The sequence below is a fragment of the Haliotis cracherodii genome, unplaced genomic scaffold (genome assembly GCF_022045235.1).
Source record: "Haliotis cracherodii isolate W230 unplaced genomic scaffold, xgHalCrac1.p SCAF_2, whole genome shotgun sequence".
NCBI classification, from domain to species: domain Eukaryota; kingdom Metazoa; phylum Mollusca; class Gastropoda; order Lepetellida; family Haliotidae; genus Haliotis; species Haliotis cracherodii.
This window is the reverse complement of record NW_027266275.1, coordinates 74698950-74721276: the sequence shown is the minus strand read 5'-3', so window position 1 is coordinate 74721276 and position 22327 is coordinate 74698950. Positions and strand designations below refer to the sequence as shown.

Here is a 22327-nt window from a genome sequence, read left to right as displayed (position 1 = left end):
GTTACTTTTGAAACACTTTAAAGCAAACACGTTGGCAGTATGCATATGCTTGGAACACTTATGTGAATTCTTTTATGAAGAAAAGTTAGCGTTATATGTTTCCGAAGAACACTGAACAAATAAGTTTGTATGATACATGATGCGCCTAAAGAGCCAGCTGAATTGATCAAATTGTCACGATGTTACACTACTGATCACTGTGAAACAAAGGTGTGGATTGTTGCTCACATTATCAATCATTCGTTTGTGTGACCCAAGCCCGATTATCTTAAGGTCACTGTAACATAAGTGATATCCGTGATATAAGAGAAATATGTCCAAGCACTCACTCAGTCAGGAATATCCAAATATGTTGGCATGGTATATTTGCTCTGGAACACGTTCAAGGGTCATCTTGCGTGATATACGTTTGCTGTTATACAAGTATGTTGACCTGATATATTTGCTGGGAAAACTTTAATGCAGGCAAGTAGGTGGGTTATACTTTTACCAGGAACACTTCAATTCAGGCAAGTTGGCATGGCAACTCGTTTGCATTATATACAATGTCATGTACTGGAACACGGCCATGCCGTATCGCGTTAATACAAGGCTCTGGTGAATACAGAGTTATATTGTTATAATACACTGGATGGGGGAGAAGTATCACATTCTAACTGTGGCAAATCACACACGTTTTATGTTATGACTAGTACACATCGGTTACTTGGCTAAAATGAGACGTTGTGTGTCCAGGTTATCATTGCCACCTGGTTGACGGTAATCAGTGGAGGTGTGATTCTACAGATTTTTTGTATATGCATCTTTTGGAGTTATTAACATCAGGCATTGACCTCATATTGACAAGGGCGGTCGTGTAGAAAAGTGGTTAAAGCGTTTGCTCGTCACGCCGAGGACCCGGGCTCGGTTCCCGACATGGGTACAATGTGAAGCCACTTTCTGGTGTCCCCCGCCGTGATATTGTTGGAATATTGCTAAAAGGGGCGTAAAACCATACCACACATTGTACCCATGTCGGGAATCGATCCCAGGTCTTCGGCGTGACGAGCCACTAGGCTACCCGACAGCCCCTCTCGCAATGAAGAAAGATGCACAATGTGATAAGGTGAAATTGGTAATCGTACAAAGGCACTTCGTACAAGGTTAGATCATTAGAATCAGTTTATGTGTATGTTTATCATATAATGAGTAGGTTTCTCGGCAGGATAAATCCAACGGATAAAAAACGATATTAGTTGGGGTCATATGCGGATAGAGATGCAAATATCAATGGTCAAGTATGGATTACTTTCAGTGTTTACAAACAAACCAGACATCTCCCTTGTCAATCTGCGATCGAGTCAGAATTAACCATCGGGAATCTGGAGAAACTACTGGGAAAATTGCTATCATTATTTAAAGAATTATCTGACATACTGAAAGTCAGCGTCTAACTATTACGTAGCTAAGACACAATACACGTTTTGGCAATTTTGGAGACATAAATTACGAACCAATTTAGAGAGGACACTAGACTAGCGCGATCAGTTTCTGTATCTGTGCGTATAGACCTCAGAGGCTTAGAACCTTTTCCCCAAATGGAAACAGTTGGATTTGGCCGAAATATATTACCTTGCTTGGTTTTGTCGCTGTGTACATCTGACTGCACATCGTAACCTAATGACGGGACAGGCAGACTCTAAACAAACGTGACGTCCCCTAGACTAGGTTTAGAGTAGCTTCCCTTTGATAAAGGGCAGTTACTCTAGCGGACAGACCGATGGATTGCCGCGAAAGACAAGCAGAAATAATTTGTGTAGCCAATTGTTCATTTGCCTATATGTAGTTACTCCAATGAAAAAGAAACAGGTTTCAGTTAGAACTATATTGACTGTAATGACATTCCAGGGACAAATGCAATGTTCAGGTAATGTTTATGAAAGATAGGAAGAGATTTTTCGAGCACAGAATTAAAGAATGATATATGATGAAGAGGTTATCGCGCGTGTGTGTTTGGGGGTGGTAAATATCCTGTCTTAGGAATAAACGCTATGTATTTAGCTCGCCACTATCCTAATACAGGATACTTACCGTCACAAAATACACTCGCGTGATAACCTCTATATACACGCTTACTGAAGATGAGACTGGTAATCTTCAGAGAGGTGAATGTACGCTAACAATATGCACATAGCGGAGATCGATAGTCTTTAGAGACAAATAGATACTAATTATAGGTGAGATGGACAACGAGTGAATTAGTGAGTTTGACTTTACGCCACTATGAACAATATATCAGTTAAAACGTGGTTGTCAGGTTAACGTGTGAGGAAAGCCCGAAGTGATGTATAGGACGTTTAAAAACTTTAATGAAACCCACAAGCACGGGTATGGTGTTGACAACACGAAAGCATAATCAAGGCGATCCGGGATTCGAACCAGCCGTCACAGGTTTCTGGCACGCCCAGGGGACGCAACTCTGTGCCGCGAATTGCGGTGCTATATCCGACTGGGCCATCTGTGCTCCCATTGATTTGTGTTAGATATATACTGATTCTAACTAGAGGTGAGATGGGTTGTTTCTGTATGTATTTATACTGATGCTAACTAAAGGTGAGATTGTTTTTTCCTGTATGAACGTATCCACATACAGGTATACGCATATATGCTGATAAATGGTGAGCTTTGTAGCCAATACAGAGATAAACAAACTAGCCATGGGTTATTTTTTCATAGAGATACACACGCTGGCTATAGGTGCGGCCGGTGAACGTTATACAGATATGCATATTAGATGTGGTCTGTAGTTTTTATAGAGCCACACGTGGTGAAGAACATCAAAAGTCTGTATAGAGACACACGTGCCAGGTGAGATCGTTATGATGATTAATGTGACTCGGAAGTGATTGCAGAATTCACATGGTCAATTAAACAATGCCGACCTTCAGCTGAAAGTCACATGACAGTCACGTGAAGCATTCGTTAGTGGCGCCAGATTAGGACTGTAATTAATCGATACCACTCTAGTCAAGACGCCGGCTTCAGGACAGTCCAGGTTCGAGAGCCTTGATCATGGAATAAATAGATAGTTGAGTAGTCTGATTGGATATAAATATGTGATAGAGGTAATGATTGTAGTGCTGTGCAGTGGCGTGTTGGCGTAGCCGGACAGCACGATAGCGCCACTGACAGCGCAGGTGTGGGCCGCGTGCTCCCGGGGACTGAGCACTCCAACAGCCTGTGCGTGTGAGGGAGGCCAGGAACGCGGCTGCTAACTCGGGAAATCTCAAGCCCTCATGCAGACGAGGAAGTCACACCCTTGCGCTGGATGTAGTGTCGTACCCGAGGGACGGACTCTTACGTTTCCACATCTTCTGGCCACCTCAAGCACGTGTCTGCCTCCATCCTCCTCCAGGACCTGTCCTCTTCGATGGACGTCATCTCTTCAATTTGCTCACTTTGGGTGCGTACATTTATTGTATGTCATTACATGTGTTTCCTGCAGCAAGGGGTGGCAGCTGAAAGGCGCCACCAGTGATTTCCCTCACAATGTTAACGCCGTGCGCATTGTCCACCCAACGTCTGTTGTAGAGGGCAGGTAATGCTTGTGTAAAGAGTATTGATTTCCAAGCTTTGGGAAGAGACAGGCGAAAGGGCACAGAGGATTCCTCGCTCGCTGACACATCATTCTGCGATGGTATGCACACTCAACGAGAGTTATTGCAATTCATAATACAAACACATTGTATGGGCTTTATGGTACTCGATACTAAGCGGTTGTATCTCCATACTATCTGGTTCCCGCCCCCTTTACACTAATCTCCTCGTGTACTAACCGGTGTACCAGGTATTCTGTATGTTCATGCCGCACCTTAGAGTGATCAATGGGACTCATAATAACAGTCAAACCCCCGCATACATTGTCAATTACAATAGTTACTCCTTAAACACATTTCCAATATGTTCCAGGGAAATATTTTTTCCATACCAAATGAACCCCTAGATGACATCTGATAGGGTTTTGCTGCAAGTGCTGTTGGAAGTGCCAGAGTTATAAATAGGAATCGAGACGCTGTCAGTGCCTTGCCGGTGGGAGGGTGTTCATGGTGGTAAGTGTCTCGTTCTGCCGTCACTGACGAGGTGATCATGTAGTTGATGTTGCACCCGAGTATGTAGCTATCAGGATAAATCTTTATGTCGTATGTAGGAGCAGGCTTGTTGCGATCACTGGCTAGATTGTGCGTACGTTGTAGTACTGCTCACAATATTTCATTGTCTTGCTAACCGTTTGATAAAGCTAACGTCGTACTTTTTTGTGATATGTTACACATTTTGACAACTTGGTAGATGGTGATTACATCGTACGTTGTTTCACAATGTCTCGATAGCCTTGTAATGGTTGGTACGTTGGACGTATTGTTAATAGTGTCACTATGTGCGACTGGCCGTTAGATTTTGTGTTGGTCGTACGTATATGTACTGCTTATACTCTTACTCTGTCGGTAGCCGTTAGATGTTGCGTACGTCGGCCGTATTGCCCACAGCGTCACTGTGTCTATCCGTAATATGTTGTGTAAGTCGTACGTATTGCTAATACTGTTACTCTGTGTGGCTAGCCGTGAGATGTGCGTACGTCGTACGTATTGTTCAAAATTGCACACTCTCTGGCTAGCCAGTACGTGGCGCACCCCTGCGCGATATGATGCTTTACCACGTAACGCACCGTTGTCCCCTGACTCTGACTTCACGACATTGTCAGTGTACGTTTCCTCTGGTTGTTTAAAACATCGTCTTGATTTTCAAATTTAAATGTAGGGCCAAAATTTGTGAGTGAGGTAGCAATGTGGCGTCGCTATTAGGCGTAAGTCTAAATGATTTAATGTTGTTGGAAACCAATCATTTGACTGACAATTATAAGTCTGACATTTTGTCTGGCAATTCCTTGCATACGAAGATGATTGGATTTGTATATGTAGCTGAAATCCTCATCTATACCTGTTTGCCATACATAAATCTGTCATTGTGTTCTTAAACCATCGTATGAGAAACCGCCATGACAGCTGGTTTGAAACTATGTTGATTGACAAAAACAGTTTGAAATGTGTTAAGTGATCCTCGTCTGCAAGCTACCATTTACCAACCACCACACTGCGACAAGCCGCTCTGCTAAGAGCATCACTGTAGGTCAGATGATGGTTGATTTGTATGAAGCCATGAAAAAAACCCACTTCACATATGCATGTGGGCGATACGTACTCTCCTGTAAAAAATGTGTTCAGGTATAAAAACAACATGTTTGACATGTTAAGCTCCGAGCGTGTATGGAATTGCGGTTAAATCCTGAACGGAACAAAGGTTGTGCGCGATTTATCTAAACACGTTTAGGATCTCAGCACATGAAAGGAGTTAGGATTTCACTAAATTCCCCAAACGTTCACAAACGGTTCGCCTGTAGAAGACTAAATATTATATATCCTAAACGTATTTAAGTTATGAACATACACACGTTTCATACAAATCTACTGTCATTTTAATTGGTATATCACACGTATGAATAGTCCTGGGAAAGTAGGAGAGTGGGTGTAACGGCGCTGGGAACGTATTCCAGTTAAGAGGAACCTTGAGAAATTCCATCACATGACAATTAAATCAAGTATAAGTCAGAAAATGTATGTTTTCATATAATTTTCAGGTCTGAAGGTAATATTCTAAGTAATCAAGCAAATAATAATATTTTTATAATACCATCGGATCCAAATATGTTTAAAGGTTCTCTGTATATACTTTTGGTTTTTGTTTTGCTTTGGTAAATATAGCACCGTGCAAGAGTCAGGCATTGTAGAAAGGTAATTATTAAAACCGACATCTTGAATTCTCCGTTGATGCTATCGTATTGTACCTTTTTTGCCTTCTTAACCACCCAAGAGCAACTATTCCAGTTAAACTTCTTGCCAAAACTGCTTCACGTTTAAATCAGAAATCTACCTTTTCTTAGCAGCGTTTGGTTCTCAACACGCAGAGATTACGAACACATTTATATTATAAACAAAAGTATAAACATGTTTAGGCCTCTGAACGCGGTCACGGTACTTGTACTACAAGGAGCGCCATGTGGTTTGTGTTCAGGATCTGAAGACATTTTTACAGTGTATGCAAAATGTTGCACCCCTTAACAAGATCTTTTGCATTGTGTGCAGACGGCTCCAAAATTCGCATATCCCAGATTTATATTTGTTTCCCCTCTAACGAAGGTGTTGAGTGGTTAAGCGTTTTCTCGTCCCGACGATTCACCACATGGATACGCGGCATGAAGCCCATGTTTTCGTGTGTCGTGAAACATAAATAAAGTCATAGTGAAACAATACTCTTTCAATAAATTTCCATACAAGTCATATGGGATTTGCATCGCCGAGGTCGTCGGCTCCAGTTTCATAATTGAAGATCCCCATTAACATCCGGGTTACAACTGGTCTTCATCAACCTATGCTTGTCGTAAGAGGCGACTAACGTGATCGGGAGGGCAGGCTTGTTGACTTTGTTGGTGCACGCCACCATATTACAATTGCGTAGATAAAACAAACAAACAAGCAAACAAATAAACAAACAGAAGCTAATAACCACGTTCATATTTTATCAAGTATGCATTTATTTTATACAATACACAGTAAATACACTTCGCGGCCATGTCATGAAGTATAGCTTACAGGTCGATACAATGGTATCGACAACTATGGTGCCTTTGAACATCATTACAAATTATTTGCTAGCTGCTTATTTCCATTCACTACGGTAATTATTATGAAAATATTAGTTTTGGAATTCTCAGAGCAACACAGACTGTGATTGTTCGGGAAGAATATATTGTTTCATACGCTTATGTTTTATCACGCTAGAAACTTTGCAATAATCTGGAGGGCAACCGAAAAACGTGCCCAACACTGTTAAATTCTGAACCCACACGCTGTAGTGTATTCTAACAAAGCGTCTCGTACCTGTAGATGCTTTAGATCTACACGATAAGCACGTGCATAATTCGTCATGCCTACCATCCACTGTTATATAATGCGCTCCAGATCTGTTGAAGTCATCTGGATATCTGACTGAACTGCTTTGTAGAACGGCAAGACTTAAGGGAAAGAACAACATTTGCAACAATAATGCTGGTATCTCAAGTAGAAGAAAGTCTGTTGTTGAATCAATGATAATTGCTTTCGTTTTTTTATTCTATCTAACCGTCTCACCGTTACCGAACGAGACACGTCTGTGGACAAGATCATATGCAAATTGTTGCTCGCAAGGGTTTTCCAAAGAAGTGCTCGTCTCTCGAGTCTGGCTCCCGGAACTTATGGAGTGCCTCACGCGACAAAAGCGCGGTGTCTGTGCGGGGGATATTAGACGCAGTCGGAATCCCCATACATTTAATTGACGGACATTTTTGTTTGTAAAAGGCAGAGTAAAACAATAAACCCAAGCCCGAGGTGATGAATAAAGCATATGTGCCATTCAATAACACACCATGAACTGCATTTTAGAAAACATCCATTTGTGTTGCAACGATGTGCAACAGGAACACGCGCCCAGTGAATTCAGATTGAAAAATTCCGACCTAATGTTGGTAATTTTGAGCGAACAGATTTTGGGCGGTGTATAATTTTGTGACTGCAATAGAACTGAAGACGTGGTTTAAACATCAATGTAGCTTTTGGTATAACATCCTTTTTTGCTTGATCTTGATGGATTGTAATCTTTGAGAAGCTCACTCAGGTCTTCTGGCACTATGCCATTCATAGACTGGTGTCAGAGACAAGATGCTATACTCAAGTCTTCCTGCCAAAGGCAATCAGTAAAAGGACATCCGTGTGACTGGTGCAGCAAGACGGTCTAGAGACAACACCAGGAGCTCTGACCTCTGCCTTCTCACCAGCTACATGGTGTCATCACTGTACGCTGATTCGTGAGAGTAGCTGGTTCATGATTTTTACCCTTAATTTTGTTCCCTTAGTATTTTTTCATTGTAAGAGAGATGCGAATACGATTCCTCCGAAGGCCATGGTGTTTAATTAACTCCTCACACGTTCAGTGTGAGATCTAAAAAAACCCACATTAAGCAACGGTCATGGTATATCAGGATAATAGACTTCAGCTGTTCTTGTTTTCTGCGTATGGAAGTCAAGTGTATCATTTTTGTGATTTTTGCTCAGGAGCACTGAACATTACTAACGAGAAAATGGACATGCTTTCTGTTTTATTTGCTGTTTTGGTTGATAATATATCGTTGTTTCACTGCTCAATTAAGCTCTTAGAATAAATACAATGTACATGTTTTTCTGATCATATTTGTGTTCTCCTAGAATGTCACGAAACGTTTTGCGAACTACAAAATGGGATATGTCCATATTTGTGATGAATATATTTTATTACTCACAAAATAGGGCAAAATATGTATGAGCACTGGGATAGGGGATGGCAATGTTTTCATATGACATGATCATATGTTTCAACTACCAGACTGTTCACATATAGACCACTACGTTATGAATGGACATTTAGAATACAGTATGACCATGTGTGGATCCCCTATAGTGTCAGTTGCAATATTTATGTATCTCCCAGATGAGATATGACCATATTTTTGAACGTTCAAATAAGAAATGGAAATGGAGTTTCTGACGTCTTCATAGATCATGGTTCTGTTTGTGCTGATCCCCTGATAGGTTATGACTATTTAAGTACAAGCTCAAAGAATAAATAAAATGTATGTACATGTATGTGTTTATGACAGGGGGCGGTCATGCATTTTGTCAGTGTATTAGAAGGTACGTGACAAGCCATCTGACATCAGGTCATGAGATAGTATGTATCTTGGCCCAATCATCTTCACTTCCGGTTTCCCCCCATATATAGCCGTGATATATCTGAAATACTGTAAACCCAACTCACTAACTCGTTGCACATATATGGGAAACCATTTTAACATAAAACGTCAACACCACAGAATAACCAGTCTCGGTTATCTGCCGAAACATATTCCACTGGGCGTGAATGCAAAATAGTGGTGAACGTTATATGAATGGATCACTGGAGATCACCGATGACATCAGATGTTCGCGAAAAGGGTGAGCATTTCTTGTGAGCAAAAGGAGGGTTGGACGTATTTCAGTAGGCGTGGTCTGTATATTTAAACCAGCTTATGCAAATACATGGTATATATTATATTATATATAACACATCATTGGTTAGCTGGATCGGCATCACTTATCCTTTCAAACAGAGAACATCAAAGAATCATAACGAATATATTTGCAGTTGTTAAGTTATGTTCTTGTCATGGCCTTTGCAATCTAACATATTTCCACATGTCTGTTGGCAAGTTCTCTCACCACGACGGTACGTGTAGCATGTATGAGAACGTCCTCCACATGACAACCAGGCTCGTCACCGAAGATGTCGCTGCTACTGCTCCGGGCCTCTCAACACATTGCTGTCGCATCACGTTCGATGGCGTAAAAGGAATGCTTGAGGTATTCTCTGTCACTTTGCCACTGCGAATTAAGCAAAGTACTGCTGCCGGGAAAAAGCTTGTTACGAAGTCTCTTCCGTGGTGCCCTACATGCAGCTCATATCGTTTAAGAGTAACATCCTCCACTCTGTGTTGTCTAGCACTGGAGCCCCGCAAAGCTCCGGCATCTCTGGCCCGATATTGCCATGGCATAGCGCTGCTATCCTTCTCCATTGCACCATCACCAAAGCGGTTCTTGTTGACGTGTCTCGTGTAGCCAAACCGACAAGATTCAATCTTGCCCATCACTGATCCTCTGTTCTACCCATGGTGATCATATCTCCCTCATAGTACACAAAATAGGTGATCCCATAGTCATATAATGCAACATTCGAGCGTCTTGTATAGAGTACATGGTCTGAGATTCCTTAAACACTACCCTCCAACATTGACACAATACAATATTGCACCACACCGACCCACTCTTCAGGATTCTGTGGTTGATATGACGAAAAAGTGCACAATCATCATATATCCGTCTTGGCCTATGTGTTTGTCTTTGACGTATACTTGGTGAATCATTTAACGATTTTTTTTGCGAGAACAATTGATTTACTTGACACAACTCTGTCCTCGTTGCCACTCGAAGAAGGTAAGGAATTGGGACATGATACACCTGGTGATATCTTCCAGTTCCAAGTGATGACGTTTCTTTTCGTTTCTTATGCCTTTGATATTTTCCTATACTGGGGCTTGATATTGTTTGACGCCGATGCTGGTAACACATGACAGACGAGACAAGAAGATATTGCATGTTTATAGTTGAGGCTGTCAGAGACATGGGTTGTGTTGAAATGGAACTGACAAGATAGGTTCTGAATGTACATTCGCATATTATTCCACGGCTATCTGCCAGTTAGAGGTCGACATTGTCTCCGCACGATCTGAATCTGGCACCATTGTGTTGTTACTGGAACACAGCTGCCTAGCAACGCCATTGTTTTGCTGTTACCATAACAACCTGAAAAGGGGTGATAATGTGATTACTGTGGCAATTTTGGTTGCTAATTGAACAACCATAACCCGACAATAAGAAGGAGTTACTGGGACCTAAAACCGATGATGTTCATGTCCTTGGGCAATTTGACAACACAAAATACAACTGCGAGGCGAGTATTGTTAATTGCTGGTGACACTGCTTGACTTTTTCTGGTTCGCTTTACACGCCATTAATTTGTGATATTGGAATCTGTAGGGTTAAAAAGTAATGAGATACAAAAATCGTTATTCACATGGTATTTATATGGTAATATATGTACTGCAGTAGGAACTTTATGATAGCTCGTTTGTTATCCGTTTGTTTGGCATATCCGTTATGGACATGTTCTATGTTGTATGTGACACGAATGTGTGGTGAATGGTGTCACTTGTCTGTTGCGGTTTCTTCCAAAATCTTACACTCCTTAAGTGAACATAATGCCCTGACTTTGTTCCTGGAAGACCACGTGTAGTGTGAGTGGTTTAACGCCGCTCTTTTAATCAGTATTCCAGTTATATCACAGCGTGTCAGCTTAATGTGGGAGGAAAGTCCCAAGTGATGCAGGCCTCAGACGTTTACCACTTCGGTGAAACCTACAAGCACGGGTATGGTGCTGACAAACCTAGAAACATAATCGAGGCGAACCGGGATTCTAACCCACAGTCATAGGTTTCTGGGGTACCCACGGGACGCAACTCCTTAGGCGACTGGCAACACGTGCCCCCGACCACGTATAGAGTGTACTCTGTTTGAATACATACAAGTTAACAGCTAGTACACAGTAAACATCAAGTTAACAACATTTTCTTTTGTAGGACTGAGGACATTCCTCTTTTAGCGGACCACTGGCGAGATGTTTGTGTACGGATTCCTGACAACGTTGCTGTTCTTTCTTAGCTTATGTGGTAAGTAATAAGGAAATAACATACGAATATATAGACAATAACATACACAATAATATGATCATCGTTCTTGCACGAAGACGCCCACACGCTTCTACACTCGACAAATACCACATAGCCATCGGTGGTATTCGCCATCACATTTCTCTGACATACGGACAATAATCCTGTATGGTTCTCCTTCAACGGGTCAGGAGGGCCTCGATCATGACTTCTTGTATGTGGTTATGTCAATGTATATTTCTAAGTAAATAATAGCACATATATCCACCACCTAGTGTAACATGGCATGCATTGCTACCACCTAGTTAACCCGTGAAGATCCGGGGTAGAATAGCTCTTCAGCAACCCATGCTTGCCGTAAGAGGCGACTGTGTTTGTCGTAAGAGGCGACAGACAGGATCATGGTTAGGCTCGCTGACTTGGTTGATGCATGTCATCGTGTCCCAATTGCGTGGATCGATGCTCATGGTGTCAGGTACAGGTTCAGGTCTCATTGTCTGGTCCAGATTCGATTATTTACAGACCGCCGACATAAAGGTGGACTATTTGTTTCGTGCGGCGTTAAACAACAAACAAACGAACCACCTCGTGTAACGTGGCATGTAATACACATTTTCACCACCTAGTGTATAATGCCTTGTGAAGACACATTTTAGCCACCTTGTGTAAAAATCAACCGCTTTGTGTAAAACATAGTACATGAATTATTGTTATTAATATGACATGTACAACGTGTTATGAATTATATATTAGTATGATCAACTATTCACCACCAACAGCAACCATACTATATTTACATTGATATATTTTTCAGATTCAAAACGTCCAATGCCTTCACTTTCCTATGAAGATCAGCTTGTGAAAGAAATCCTACACAAATACCGCGTGCGAGGCAAATATGGCCGTCCAGTCCGGCGTTTCAATGACACGCTGAAGGTTGCTTTTGGAATACAATTGATACAGATCATGGATTTGAATGAGAAAGACCAGATACTGACTTTGAACGTATGGGATCAGTATGTAAGTATACATAAAAAAACATCTCAGGCTGCCATTGTCTGGTACCACTGCGAAAGCACATATATGTATTCACGAGGCATGGGCACTGTATTTGATCAGTTATTACCATATATCTTTACTAAGCTGGCAAACCACTGGCACCAGTAAACATCTGTGATAACTGTTCAAGTACATATCTCAAGAAATCACTTCCTGGAACCATTATGTAGGCACGTGTTCAGGGTCCTAATGAGTATCTGGTATCATTTATCCCACATCATTTAAGCACATGTCAGGTGTACGAATGAGTATCTAAGACAGCTGGAACCATTGTGCTGGAACATGTCTTTAGGGATCAGATACAATGATATTTCAGTCATCTCAACTGACAGATACTTCGTAAAACACATCGAATGTATAGTTTTATTGGACGATATTCAACACTAAGGTGGTGGTGTTAATATGTGCATTCATTAGAATCAAATCGCACGGACGCTCAGGATCATCGTCCTCTTTAATGTGCGTGTGTATGCGTATGATTTTGCGGTTGAGTGTGCGTGTGTATGGTGTGCCATAAACTAGATAGTCACTGTGAACTTGTGTCAGGTGTTTGTCCGTCCATTCAAAGTCTGTACAAAAACTGCTTCTGTACTATTATTTGGTTTCATAATGCACAATCTGAAGTATACTAATTTCCTTCACAGCCTAACAAGGTTGTTTGACCCAGGTTACAACATTCAAGGCATCAGAGAAGCTTTCAAAAGGTTTCATGAGAGACATGTGGGGAACATTTCCAAATTTGACGCATCAGTGACAAAATGATGTCCGATGACATTCCCCATGTACCATATGTTCCCGTAATTTTAAGGTGAACTTTTGACGTGCCTTGGCATGTGTTTGTGACGGGTGTCACCGATGGGGCAGGATACACCCATCATTATACTTGGTTATTATTTGACCGCAGCAGCATGAGTAACTGAGACATTATTGATGCGACTTTAAACATTATTCACTCTCTCATTAATTGTTCCCAATCCATGCACAACGTGTTTGCTCCCCACCATCATATAGTCAGATATAAAATAAAATTCTCCCACCTCCCCACCATCATATAGTCAGATATAAAATATAATTCTCCCAACCCCCACCATCATATAAACAGATATAAAATAAAATTCTCCCACCTCCCCACCATCATATAGTCAGATATAAAATATAATTCTCCCAACCCCCACCATCATATAAACAGATATAAAATATAATTCTCCCACCCCCACCAACATATAGTCAGATATAAAATAAGATTCTCCCCCCCATCATATAGTCAGATATAAAATAAAATTCTTCCACCCCCCCACCATCATATAGTCAGATATAAAATAAAATTCTACCACCCCCTACCATCATATAGTCAGATATAAAATAAGATCCCCCCCCTCCCCACACACACATCATATAGTCAGATATACTATAAGATCCCCCCCGCAACCACCACCATCATGTAGTCAGTTATAAAATAACATTTTCCCACATTCCCACAATCATATAGTCAGATATAAAATACAATTCTCCCACCTTCCCACCATCTTTTAGTCAGATATGAAATAAATTTCTTCCGCTTTGCCTAGCTGGTCGTCATCCTACATTTACTAGCTCAATGGGAATGATTTCAAATGACTATTACTTCCTTGCTTCATTTTGTTATTTAGTGGTGATATTTTTTGTTTCTCAGAAATCACAACCTCTCACTTCAATCCGAATGGTGTCAGTTTTAGGTCAGCTTTTTCCGTTGCTTTCGAATAAACCCATTAGAGAAAGGCAACACTGTATTAATTGTTATGGTTAATAATTATCTGAAGGTCTAAACGTTATGTCGTAATCATATTAACTTGCGATATGTATTTATACATGATTAATCTATTTGAGACATAAAGAGCTAAGATATTTAAGAGTTGTTTATCGTACAATCAAACAAGAAGCTTAAAAACTATTTAACCATATTTGAATAATGATAAATCCCTGAATTCAAAACGATCTCGGCAATGTCGTACAAGTCTGTTTTATAAACCGGGGCTTAAGTTTCGTATTTCCCGAATATGTTTACAATTTCCACTTCAATTTTCTATACCTTTTCTCCTAATACCTATTTTCATGTCTCTCCCACTCTTTTATGCCATCGTTCGGGGCTCATCTGCGTTTCCCAGCTACATCCATGGGGAACAATTGGTCACAAGACACTTCCCTTTGAAATATAACGTCGTCCAATATACGACGTCATCATGTTGCAAGGGCAGAAAATGATGTCATAATAGAATGTTTTGTCGCGAAATAAACCACGCTTCGTTCTTCATTGCTCTTTGCAATTTATCGCGTAGCTATCTTATATATGGTAAATAGCTGTGAGGTGAGGTGAGGTGAGGTGAGGTGAGGTGAAATAGGATTTAACGTCGCGTTCATTATTATTGCACATAAAGTGCAAGCTGCATGCACGTGTGTATCTATATGCATGTGCGAGCGCGCGCGTGTGTGTGCATGCATGTCAGCATAAGGATTTATGATGGCTCTTTAATAGTGCTAGCTCACTTGAATACCACACCTCAGTTGAACATGGATACTGACATCAGACACAGTATACACACTCCAAGCCAACCAGTTTTATCCCATTCATATCGAACTGTATGCAGGGTAAAACAAGTGCCATAATGTAACTTTTGATAAAACGCGGCCGGGGATCGAACCGTTATACGTATGAACATAACACGAAAACTTTTAACCTGTTCCTAATTAGTAATTAGGCGTATTGGCGGGGTGTACAAATTCAATCTTTGAAGAGAAAGATTCAAAAGATTTATAGTTCTAAAATAAGTATGAACACGTATTCTTACAACCATTATCACGTATCCATCGATAAAGAGTGATCGTTACAAGTGGTACTCTGATTTGTATTTTAAGTTATTGTAAAGATCGAAGAACAGACAAAAATTGGAATATATTGTGTGCACCGCTATTTAAATGCTAGAATTGAGGAGGTCGATAACATTTGTAATTGAGTAGGGTGATAACGTTAGTAATTGAGTGGGTTGATAACGTCAGTAATTGAGTGGGGTGATAACACGAGTAATTTAATAGGATCACGGAAGAAATAATTGAGTAGGATGACAATATGGGAAACTAAGTGGAACATCGTTTCTTACCATTTCAGACTCTTTAGACAATCTGCAATATAACGAACTTTATTAGATTATTAACAACTGATGAGGACTAATAATAAGCCACGTAGAAATACCATCATCACAGCAGAAAATATCAATTTGTATAACTTAGTTATGCGTCATTCATTTGACTTACCTAAATCGTCAAAGAGATCAAGGAGTAATTATCGTACCCCAATCACAGACGATTGCTTGCAAAGCGTTTCTTAAAATGGAATCTCTTTGGAAAACATGTTATTCCATACAGGAAATGTACAATTATTAGACTTCAGTACTGATTTCTCAAACCTAATGAATATTTACAATGAAAAGATTGTGAAAATTTTGTGAATAAGCCCTTTCGCTGAAAAGTTGCTACAAATGATCGCATATCTTTTGAATCCATATACGAGGACGTTTGGGAACTTTACACAATAGTAAACAATGTACACGTTGGAACTGTACCCCAATCACAGACGATTGCTTGCCAAAGCGTTTCTTAAAATGGAATCTCTTTGGAAAACATGTTATTCCATACAGGAAATGTACAATTATTAGACTTCAGTACTGATTTCTCAAACCTAATGAATATTTACAATGAAAAGATTGTGAAAATTTTGTGAATAAGCCCTTTCGCTGAAAAGTTGCTACAAATGATCGCATATCTTTTGAATCCATATACGAGGACGTTTGGGAACTTTACACAATAGTAAACAATGTACACGTTGAAACTGTAAATCAGCTCATCGTGAGAAAATAGACCGGTTCATGAATATCAGATCTCAGAATCAGAATATGAATACAAGAGGGAGACTATATAACTGAGAGAACGAAAACATTTACAACCATTAGAAAGATAACTTTAACAACCGACAGAACGACAACATTAGCAACAAATAGAAAGATAACTTTAAGAACTGGCAGAATGACAACATTAGCAACTGACAGAATGACAACATTAGCAACAAATAGAAAGATTACTTTAACAACTGGCAGAATGACAACATATGCAACTGACAGAATGACAACATTAGCAACTGATAGAATGACAACATTAGCAACTGAAAGAATGACAACATTAGCAACTGATACAGTGACAACATTAGCAACTGAAAGAATGACACCATTAGCAACTGAAAGAATGACACCATTAGCAACTGATAGAATGACAACATTAGCAACTGAAAGAATGACAACATTAGCAACTGATACAGTGACAACATTAGCAACTGAAAGAATGACACCATTAGCAACTGATAGAATGACACCATTAGCATCTGAAAGAATGACAACATTAGCAACTGATACAGTGACAACATTAGCAACTGAAAGAATGACAACATTAGCAACTGATAGAATGACAACATTAGCAACTGAAAGAATGACAACATTAGCAACTGAAAGAATGACAACATTAGCAACTGAAAGAATGACAACATTAACATCTGAAAGAATGACAACATTAGCAACTGATACAAAGACAACATTAACAACTGAAAGAATGACACCATTAGCAACTGGTAGAATGACAACATTAGCAACTGAAAGAATGACAACATTAGCAACTGAAAGAATGACACCATTAGCATCTGAAAGAATGACAACATTAGCAACTGATACAGTGACAACATTAGCAACTGAAAGAATGACAACATTAGTAACTGAAAGAATGACAACATTAGCAACTGATACAATGACAACATTAGTAACTGATACGATGACAACATTAGAAACTGAAAGAATTACAACATTAGCAACTGATACATTGACAACATTAGGAACTGCTAGAATGACAACATTAGGAACTGCTAGAATTAGAACATTAGCAACTGATAGAATGACAACATTAGCAACTGAAAGAATGACAACATTAGCAACTGAAAGAATGACAACATTAGCATCTGAAAGAATGACAACATTAGCAACTGATACAGTGACAACATTAGCAACTGATACATTGACAACATTAGCAACTGAAAGAATGACAACATTAGCATCTGAAAGAATGACAACATTAGTAACTGAAAGAATGACAACATTAGCAACTGATACAATGACAACATTAGTAACTGATACGATGACAACATTAGAAACTGAAAGAATTACAACATTAGCAACTGATACATTGACAACATTAGGAACTGCTAGAATGACAACATTAGGAACTGCTAGAATTAGAACATTAGCAACTGATACATTGACAATATTCGGAACTGGTAGAATGACAACATTAGGAACTGCTAGAATTACAACATTAGCAACTGATACATTGACAATATTCGGAACTGGTAGAATGACAACATTAGCAATTGATAGAATTACAACATTAGCAACTGATAGGATGTCAATATGATCAGCTGGTAAAAAGGTAACATTAGGCAGGATAACAACAGGGGTTATTCAGTAGTAATACAATGTTAGCAGCTGACAGTTTTAACAACTGATACAATGACAGTTTTATCAACAGGAGTACTCCAAGAGCATGACAACATTAGCAAGCGAGCAGAATGGAAAATATGAGTAATTGAAATGGTTTACAGCACTGAATAAGCTTGTTTTATTTTCAGGGATGGAGAGATGACGATGTTGAATGGAACATGACAAAATATGGAGGCGTGGATAAAGTCCGCATTCCCTGGAGCAAGGTTTGGTTGCCCGACATCAAACTGTACAACTAGTAAGTGTTTGTTGTTGTTTGCGGTAGAAATTGCACACCGCTAGAGTCATTCCTGCATGAAACAGATAAGGAATGTTCTTTAGCCACTTTTTATATGTCGGCGCTGATGGAAATTACAAAGCAATACGTGTGCCAACTGAATGTTTTTTTTCTCGAGGCAGGCTGTGAGCCATCATCATTTACCGCCTCTAATTGAAAATAAAATATTAGAACTGGCTAACAGTATACACGTCACTCTGTCTTTCTTCCCACTAGATCATTGACCTTGAAACGGTACTAACCTATGTGGATATAACCTTTTATCTCCACGAGTAGCACGTGCTTTTAAACAAACTACATATCAGTTCTGCAAGTTCGGCAATTCTACTGACGGCGATACCCCCCTGTATGTATATCATTGTATATCTCTAAGGGCCTATTCTGTATTTATTTCAACCCAGAGTAGGTGGAGTAGACCATTTGGTAACTTGTTCGCTAGGCTCGCCGACGATCCAGGTTCGATTCCCCATATGGGTATAATGTGTAAATCCCATTGCTTGGTTTCCCGCAGCGATATTGCTGAAATATTGCTAAAAACAACCATACTCACTCAGCGTTCTCAAACGGAGGTGTGTATATCATGAACTTACATTTTTGGCGACAAGTATCATTTTTTCACTGGTATTTCAAATATAAAAATGTAGAAAACAATCGGAGTAAATTTGACTTTTAACTGAATCTTTGCTTCGAGTGATACATGTACAGAGGGAAGTATTGACGCTTTCTTTATCAAGACCATTTGTGCACTAGTCTTTTTGGTGGATTTCATTTTCGGTTTAATTTTAATTGATATCATGTTTGTCTGCAATGAACCTTCTATATTGATACTGTCAATAATTCTCTACAAGATGTTTTCGGCAGATAGTTTTTTGCCCTTTAAAGATAAAGTCAAAGGTTATCTCGTTCCTGTGCTGATATAATGTTTTTAAATAGATGGAGCATAATGTTTAGAGTACCCAAATGTTGCAAGAAGGCGATGTCTTGTGGATTAGTGAGTGGTGAATGTGCTCTATTTGAGTTGCAGGAAGGCGTTGTTTTGTGGAATAGTGAGTGGTGAATGTGCTCCATTTGAGTTGCAAGAAGGCGTAATCATGTGGAATAGTTAGTAGTGAATGCGGCCCTTGTCATGGATCGGGGTTTCCACAATAAATTATGATGTCATCTTTCCGCGTGTATGTGTATCCGAGCTGATAATACCGGAGAATATTAGCGTGTAAGCGTGGTAGCAGTCAACTTATACATAGACTGTTATATGTTATCCGGGTTGATTAAGTTAGTGGCTTTTGTCGATAGGTGTTTATGTTATTAAATTCTATCCAATATCATTCTCCTCAACTAGAAAACAATATTACAAATTTGATAATAATTTGATGTACAGAATCTATGTGAAATCAATACCTACATGCTGTACTTGCGCGTTGTTCTAAAATCATGGAACGAGATGTCCTTCGCTTACAGACAATGCAAACTGATCAGGAATATCATTTAAGTATTACCACCAATAAGCGGCGTCAGGATGTAGCGTTGCTATGCAGTGTCGTATTTCGAACGATTTGATCTCATGCTCAATCAATTCCTCAATAACCAATGCGTTCGGTATTTCTTACAGCTATTTCATCCCAATGTTACACTAAAAATGTGTTTTTGAGTTTAAAATAGAAAAACTAGTGTTAAATTCGAACATTCAAACCTCCCGCTAATGTTCATGGCCACAAACCAATTGGTGATGAGGAAGCAATATCTTCCCTGGATAGCGTGTGTGGTGCCAGAATTAGATAATAAATATCCGCAGATAGCAAGCTTTGGAACTAACATGTATGTATCTACACATATCTACAGGAAGCGAGCCAGCATACTCCACTTGAAGTACAACACGAATATGTGGAGCTATCACATTATCACTGTGGATGTATCAGTACCAGGGTTTCTTGGCGAATATATCTGTAGGGGTGGAGATTTGACCAGCATGTCAGTTGAATCGTTCAGTAGTTGTATGACCTGACTGCCACACAGCTGGCTTTCTAGTTTATTTCCACTTCAGCTTACAATTATTTTTGGAAGCGAGGAATGCTAGTTTTTTATATAGCTTTGGTTGTTGAAACGGGAGCCTGTTTCTCTCCGAAGTTAAAGATGGATTCTACTTTAACAAACTGGTATATTGTGGTTGAAGCAACCAACTCACTTGCATGCAAGTACCGGACATGGTAAAATACTACGGATCAATATGGTCCTATCAAGTGACTACTGGCTGTCAGTTTTCATCCAACAGTCTACAACATTAAGTACATCAAGCAAGCCATTACAGGTCACCATGGTCCCTGTGCTCTCAGAGCCGTCATCCCAGACCCAGCTTGGTGCCTTATCTGTATATTGTAGACTGGTGACTGGGTGACATGTCTTTGTCTCGACTAGCAAATATGTTGGAGAAAAAAGACTGGGTAGTATGCAATTTCTAATCGATCTGCAACTTATTGTAGAATTATGTGTAATATGTTACTGTCTCGACTGGCAACTCTTTTGCTGGATAGTGACTTCATGACATACAACGTCCATTCGACTAGTATTATGTTGTAGAATAGTGACTGCATGACATACAAAGTCTACTCGACTAGTGCTGTTGTGTACAATAGTGTCTGTATGACATACGACTTTTGCACACTAGTATCATGTTATTGAATAGTGAATGTATGGCATACAACGTCTACACTACTGGTATTGTTTGCAGAATATTGATTGTATGACATACGACTTCTATACGACTAGTTTTATGTTGTGGCATAGTGAATGTGTGTCATAATGTGTTTTAGCCCCTTAATGACGAGCACGAGGCAAGGTAACAACAAGTACCATCTTATAATGTCTTTTGGTATGGTGTCAATAAAATGTGCTTACATACTTTCGATCCAAATTTTCAAGTCTGAAATGTACCTTGTCCCTGTCAATCTATACAAGTCTATAACTTGACTAAATGTCGTTGACCACTTAAAATATCCTTTGTATTCCCAAACCGTTTTGATAGTATGAACTATTCGTGTGTGTTTGTTGTTTAACGCAGCATTCAGCAATATTCAAGCTATATGACGGCTGTCTGTAAATAATCGAGTTTGGACCAGTTTATCAAATGATTGACATCATAAGCATCGATTAGGATGCGATGGCATTCATCAACCAAATCAGCGAGCCTGACCAAGTTTAGGATACTGAAGACCAGTTCTATCTCAGTTCTAACGCAAAACATAAAATGTCGTTGCCATAGGTGATGACCCATCATAGTCTTATCCATTCCCAGCCGCCATTGTGCCCAATCGATCACAGTTTTAATGATCTTGAACCTGTTCTCTCTGATCGCAATACAGAGATTGGCCAACGCAGCATTGAGGTACAAACCAATACATTGCGTAACAATCGAAGGGGTGGCTATCAAAGTTAGTGCTTAGCTATCAATCCTGTATATATCTGGTGGTCTGGACGCGTTGCATGATGCAAGACAGTGATGGCATCCTGTCTTCAGTTACATGGTAACTCAGACGCCACTCACCAACCATAACGGGGAATCGACACAAGGTGAAGCTGGTGCGAGTAAACAGCATTCTCCTGCCTTCGGAATCGTAGCTGGCTGTAAGTGACTTCCTCAATGATGCTTCTCACTAATGGATGTTCTTGCCAGCTGGAGACTTTATGATAGAGAATGCTACTGATCCGGACCCAGGGGCGAATGCCTGATTGGAGCACCAATATCTTGTGTCCAGGTGCTCTGAGGGAAGTAATGACGTATAGCCTTCAATTCAGATTCAGCTGACTTCATAACGCTGCGTTAAAGGACATTGTTTGACCAGTCATAAAGACTACCAGATCTTTCTGAGCGGCAACCAGATATAGAGAATCTATTACATAGCTGTTCGCATGGTTAATCACTCTCGCTGAAAAGTCAGTTTATCATGTTAACTGTACCATAATATTCCAGTGCAATACGATCTACAGACGCACTAAAAATGCATC

At 39.9% G+C, this 22327-nt stretch overlaps 1 protein-coding gene across 3 annotated transcripts in view; it reads left to right on the top strand.

Moving 5' to 3' along the window:
• Positions 1-3044: 3044 nt before the first annotated feature.
• Positions 3045-22327, top strand: part of LOC139468511 (neuronal acetylcholine receptor subunit alpha-10-like) — a 36782-nt gene continuing 17499 nt past the window's right edge. The window contains exons 1-4 of one of the 3 annotated variants that reach the window (XM_071250508.1): positions 3045-3442; positions 11333-11422; positions 12237-12442; positions 18180-18289. In XM_071250508.1, the coding sequence (XP_071106609.1) occupies positions 11371-11422; positions 12237-12442; positions 18180-18289 (368 nt within the window). In that variant the 5' untranslated portion in view covers positions 3045-3442; positions 11333-11370. Of the gene's footprint in view, positions 3443-3983; positions 4089-11332; positions 11423-12236; positions 12443-18179; positions 18290-22327 lie in introns of those variants that run through there. The other 2 variants (XM_071250506.1, XM_071250507.1) reach the window with 2 other exon arrangements.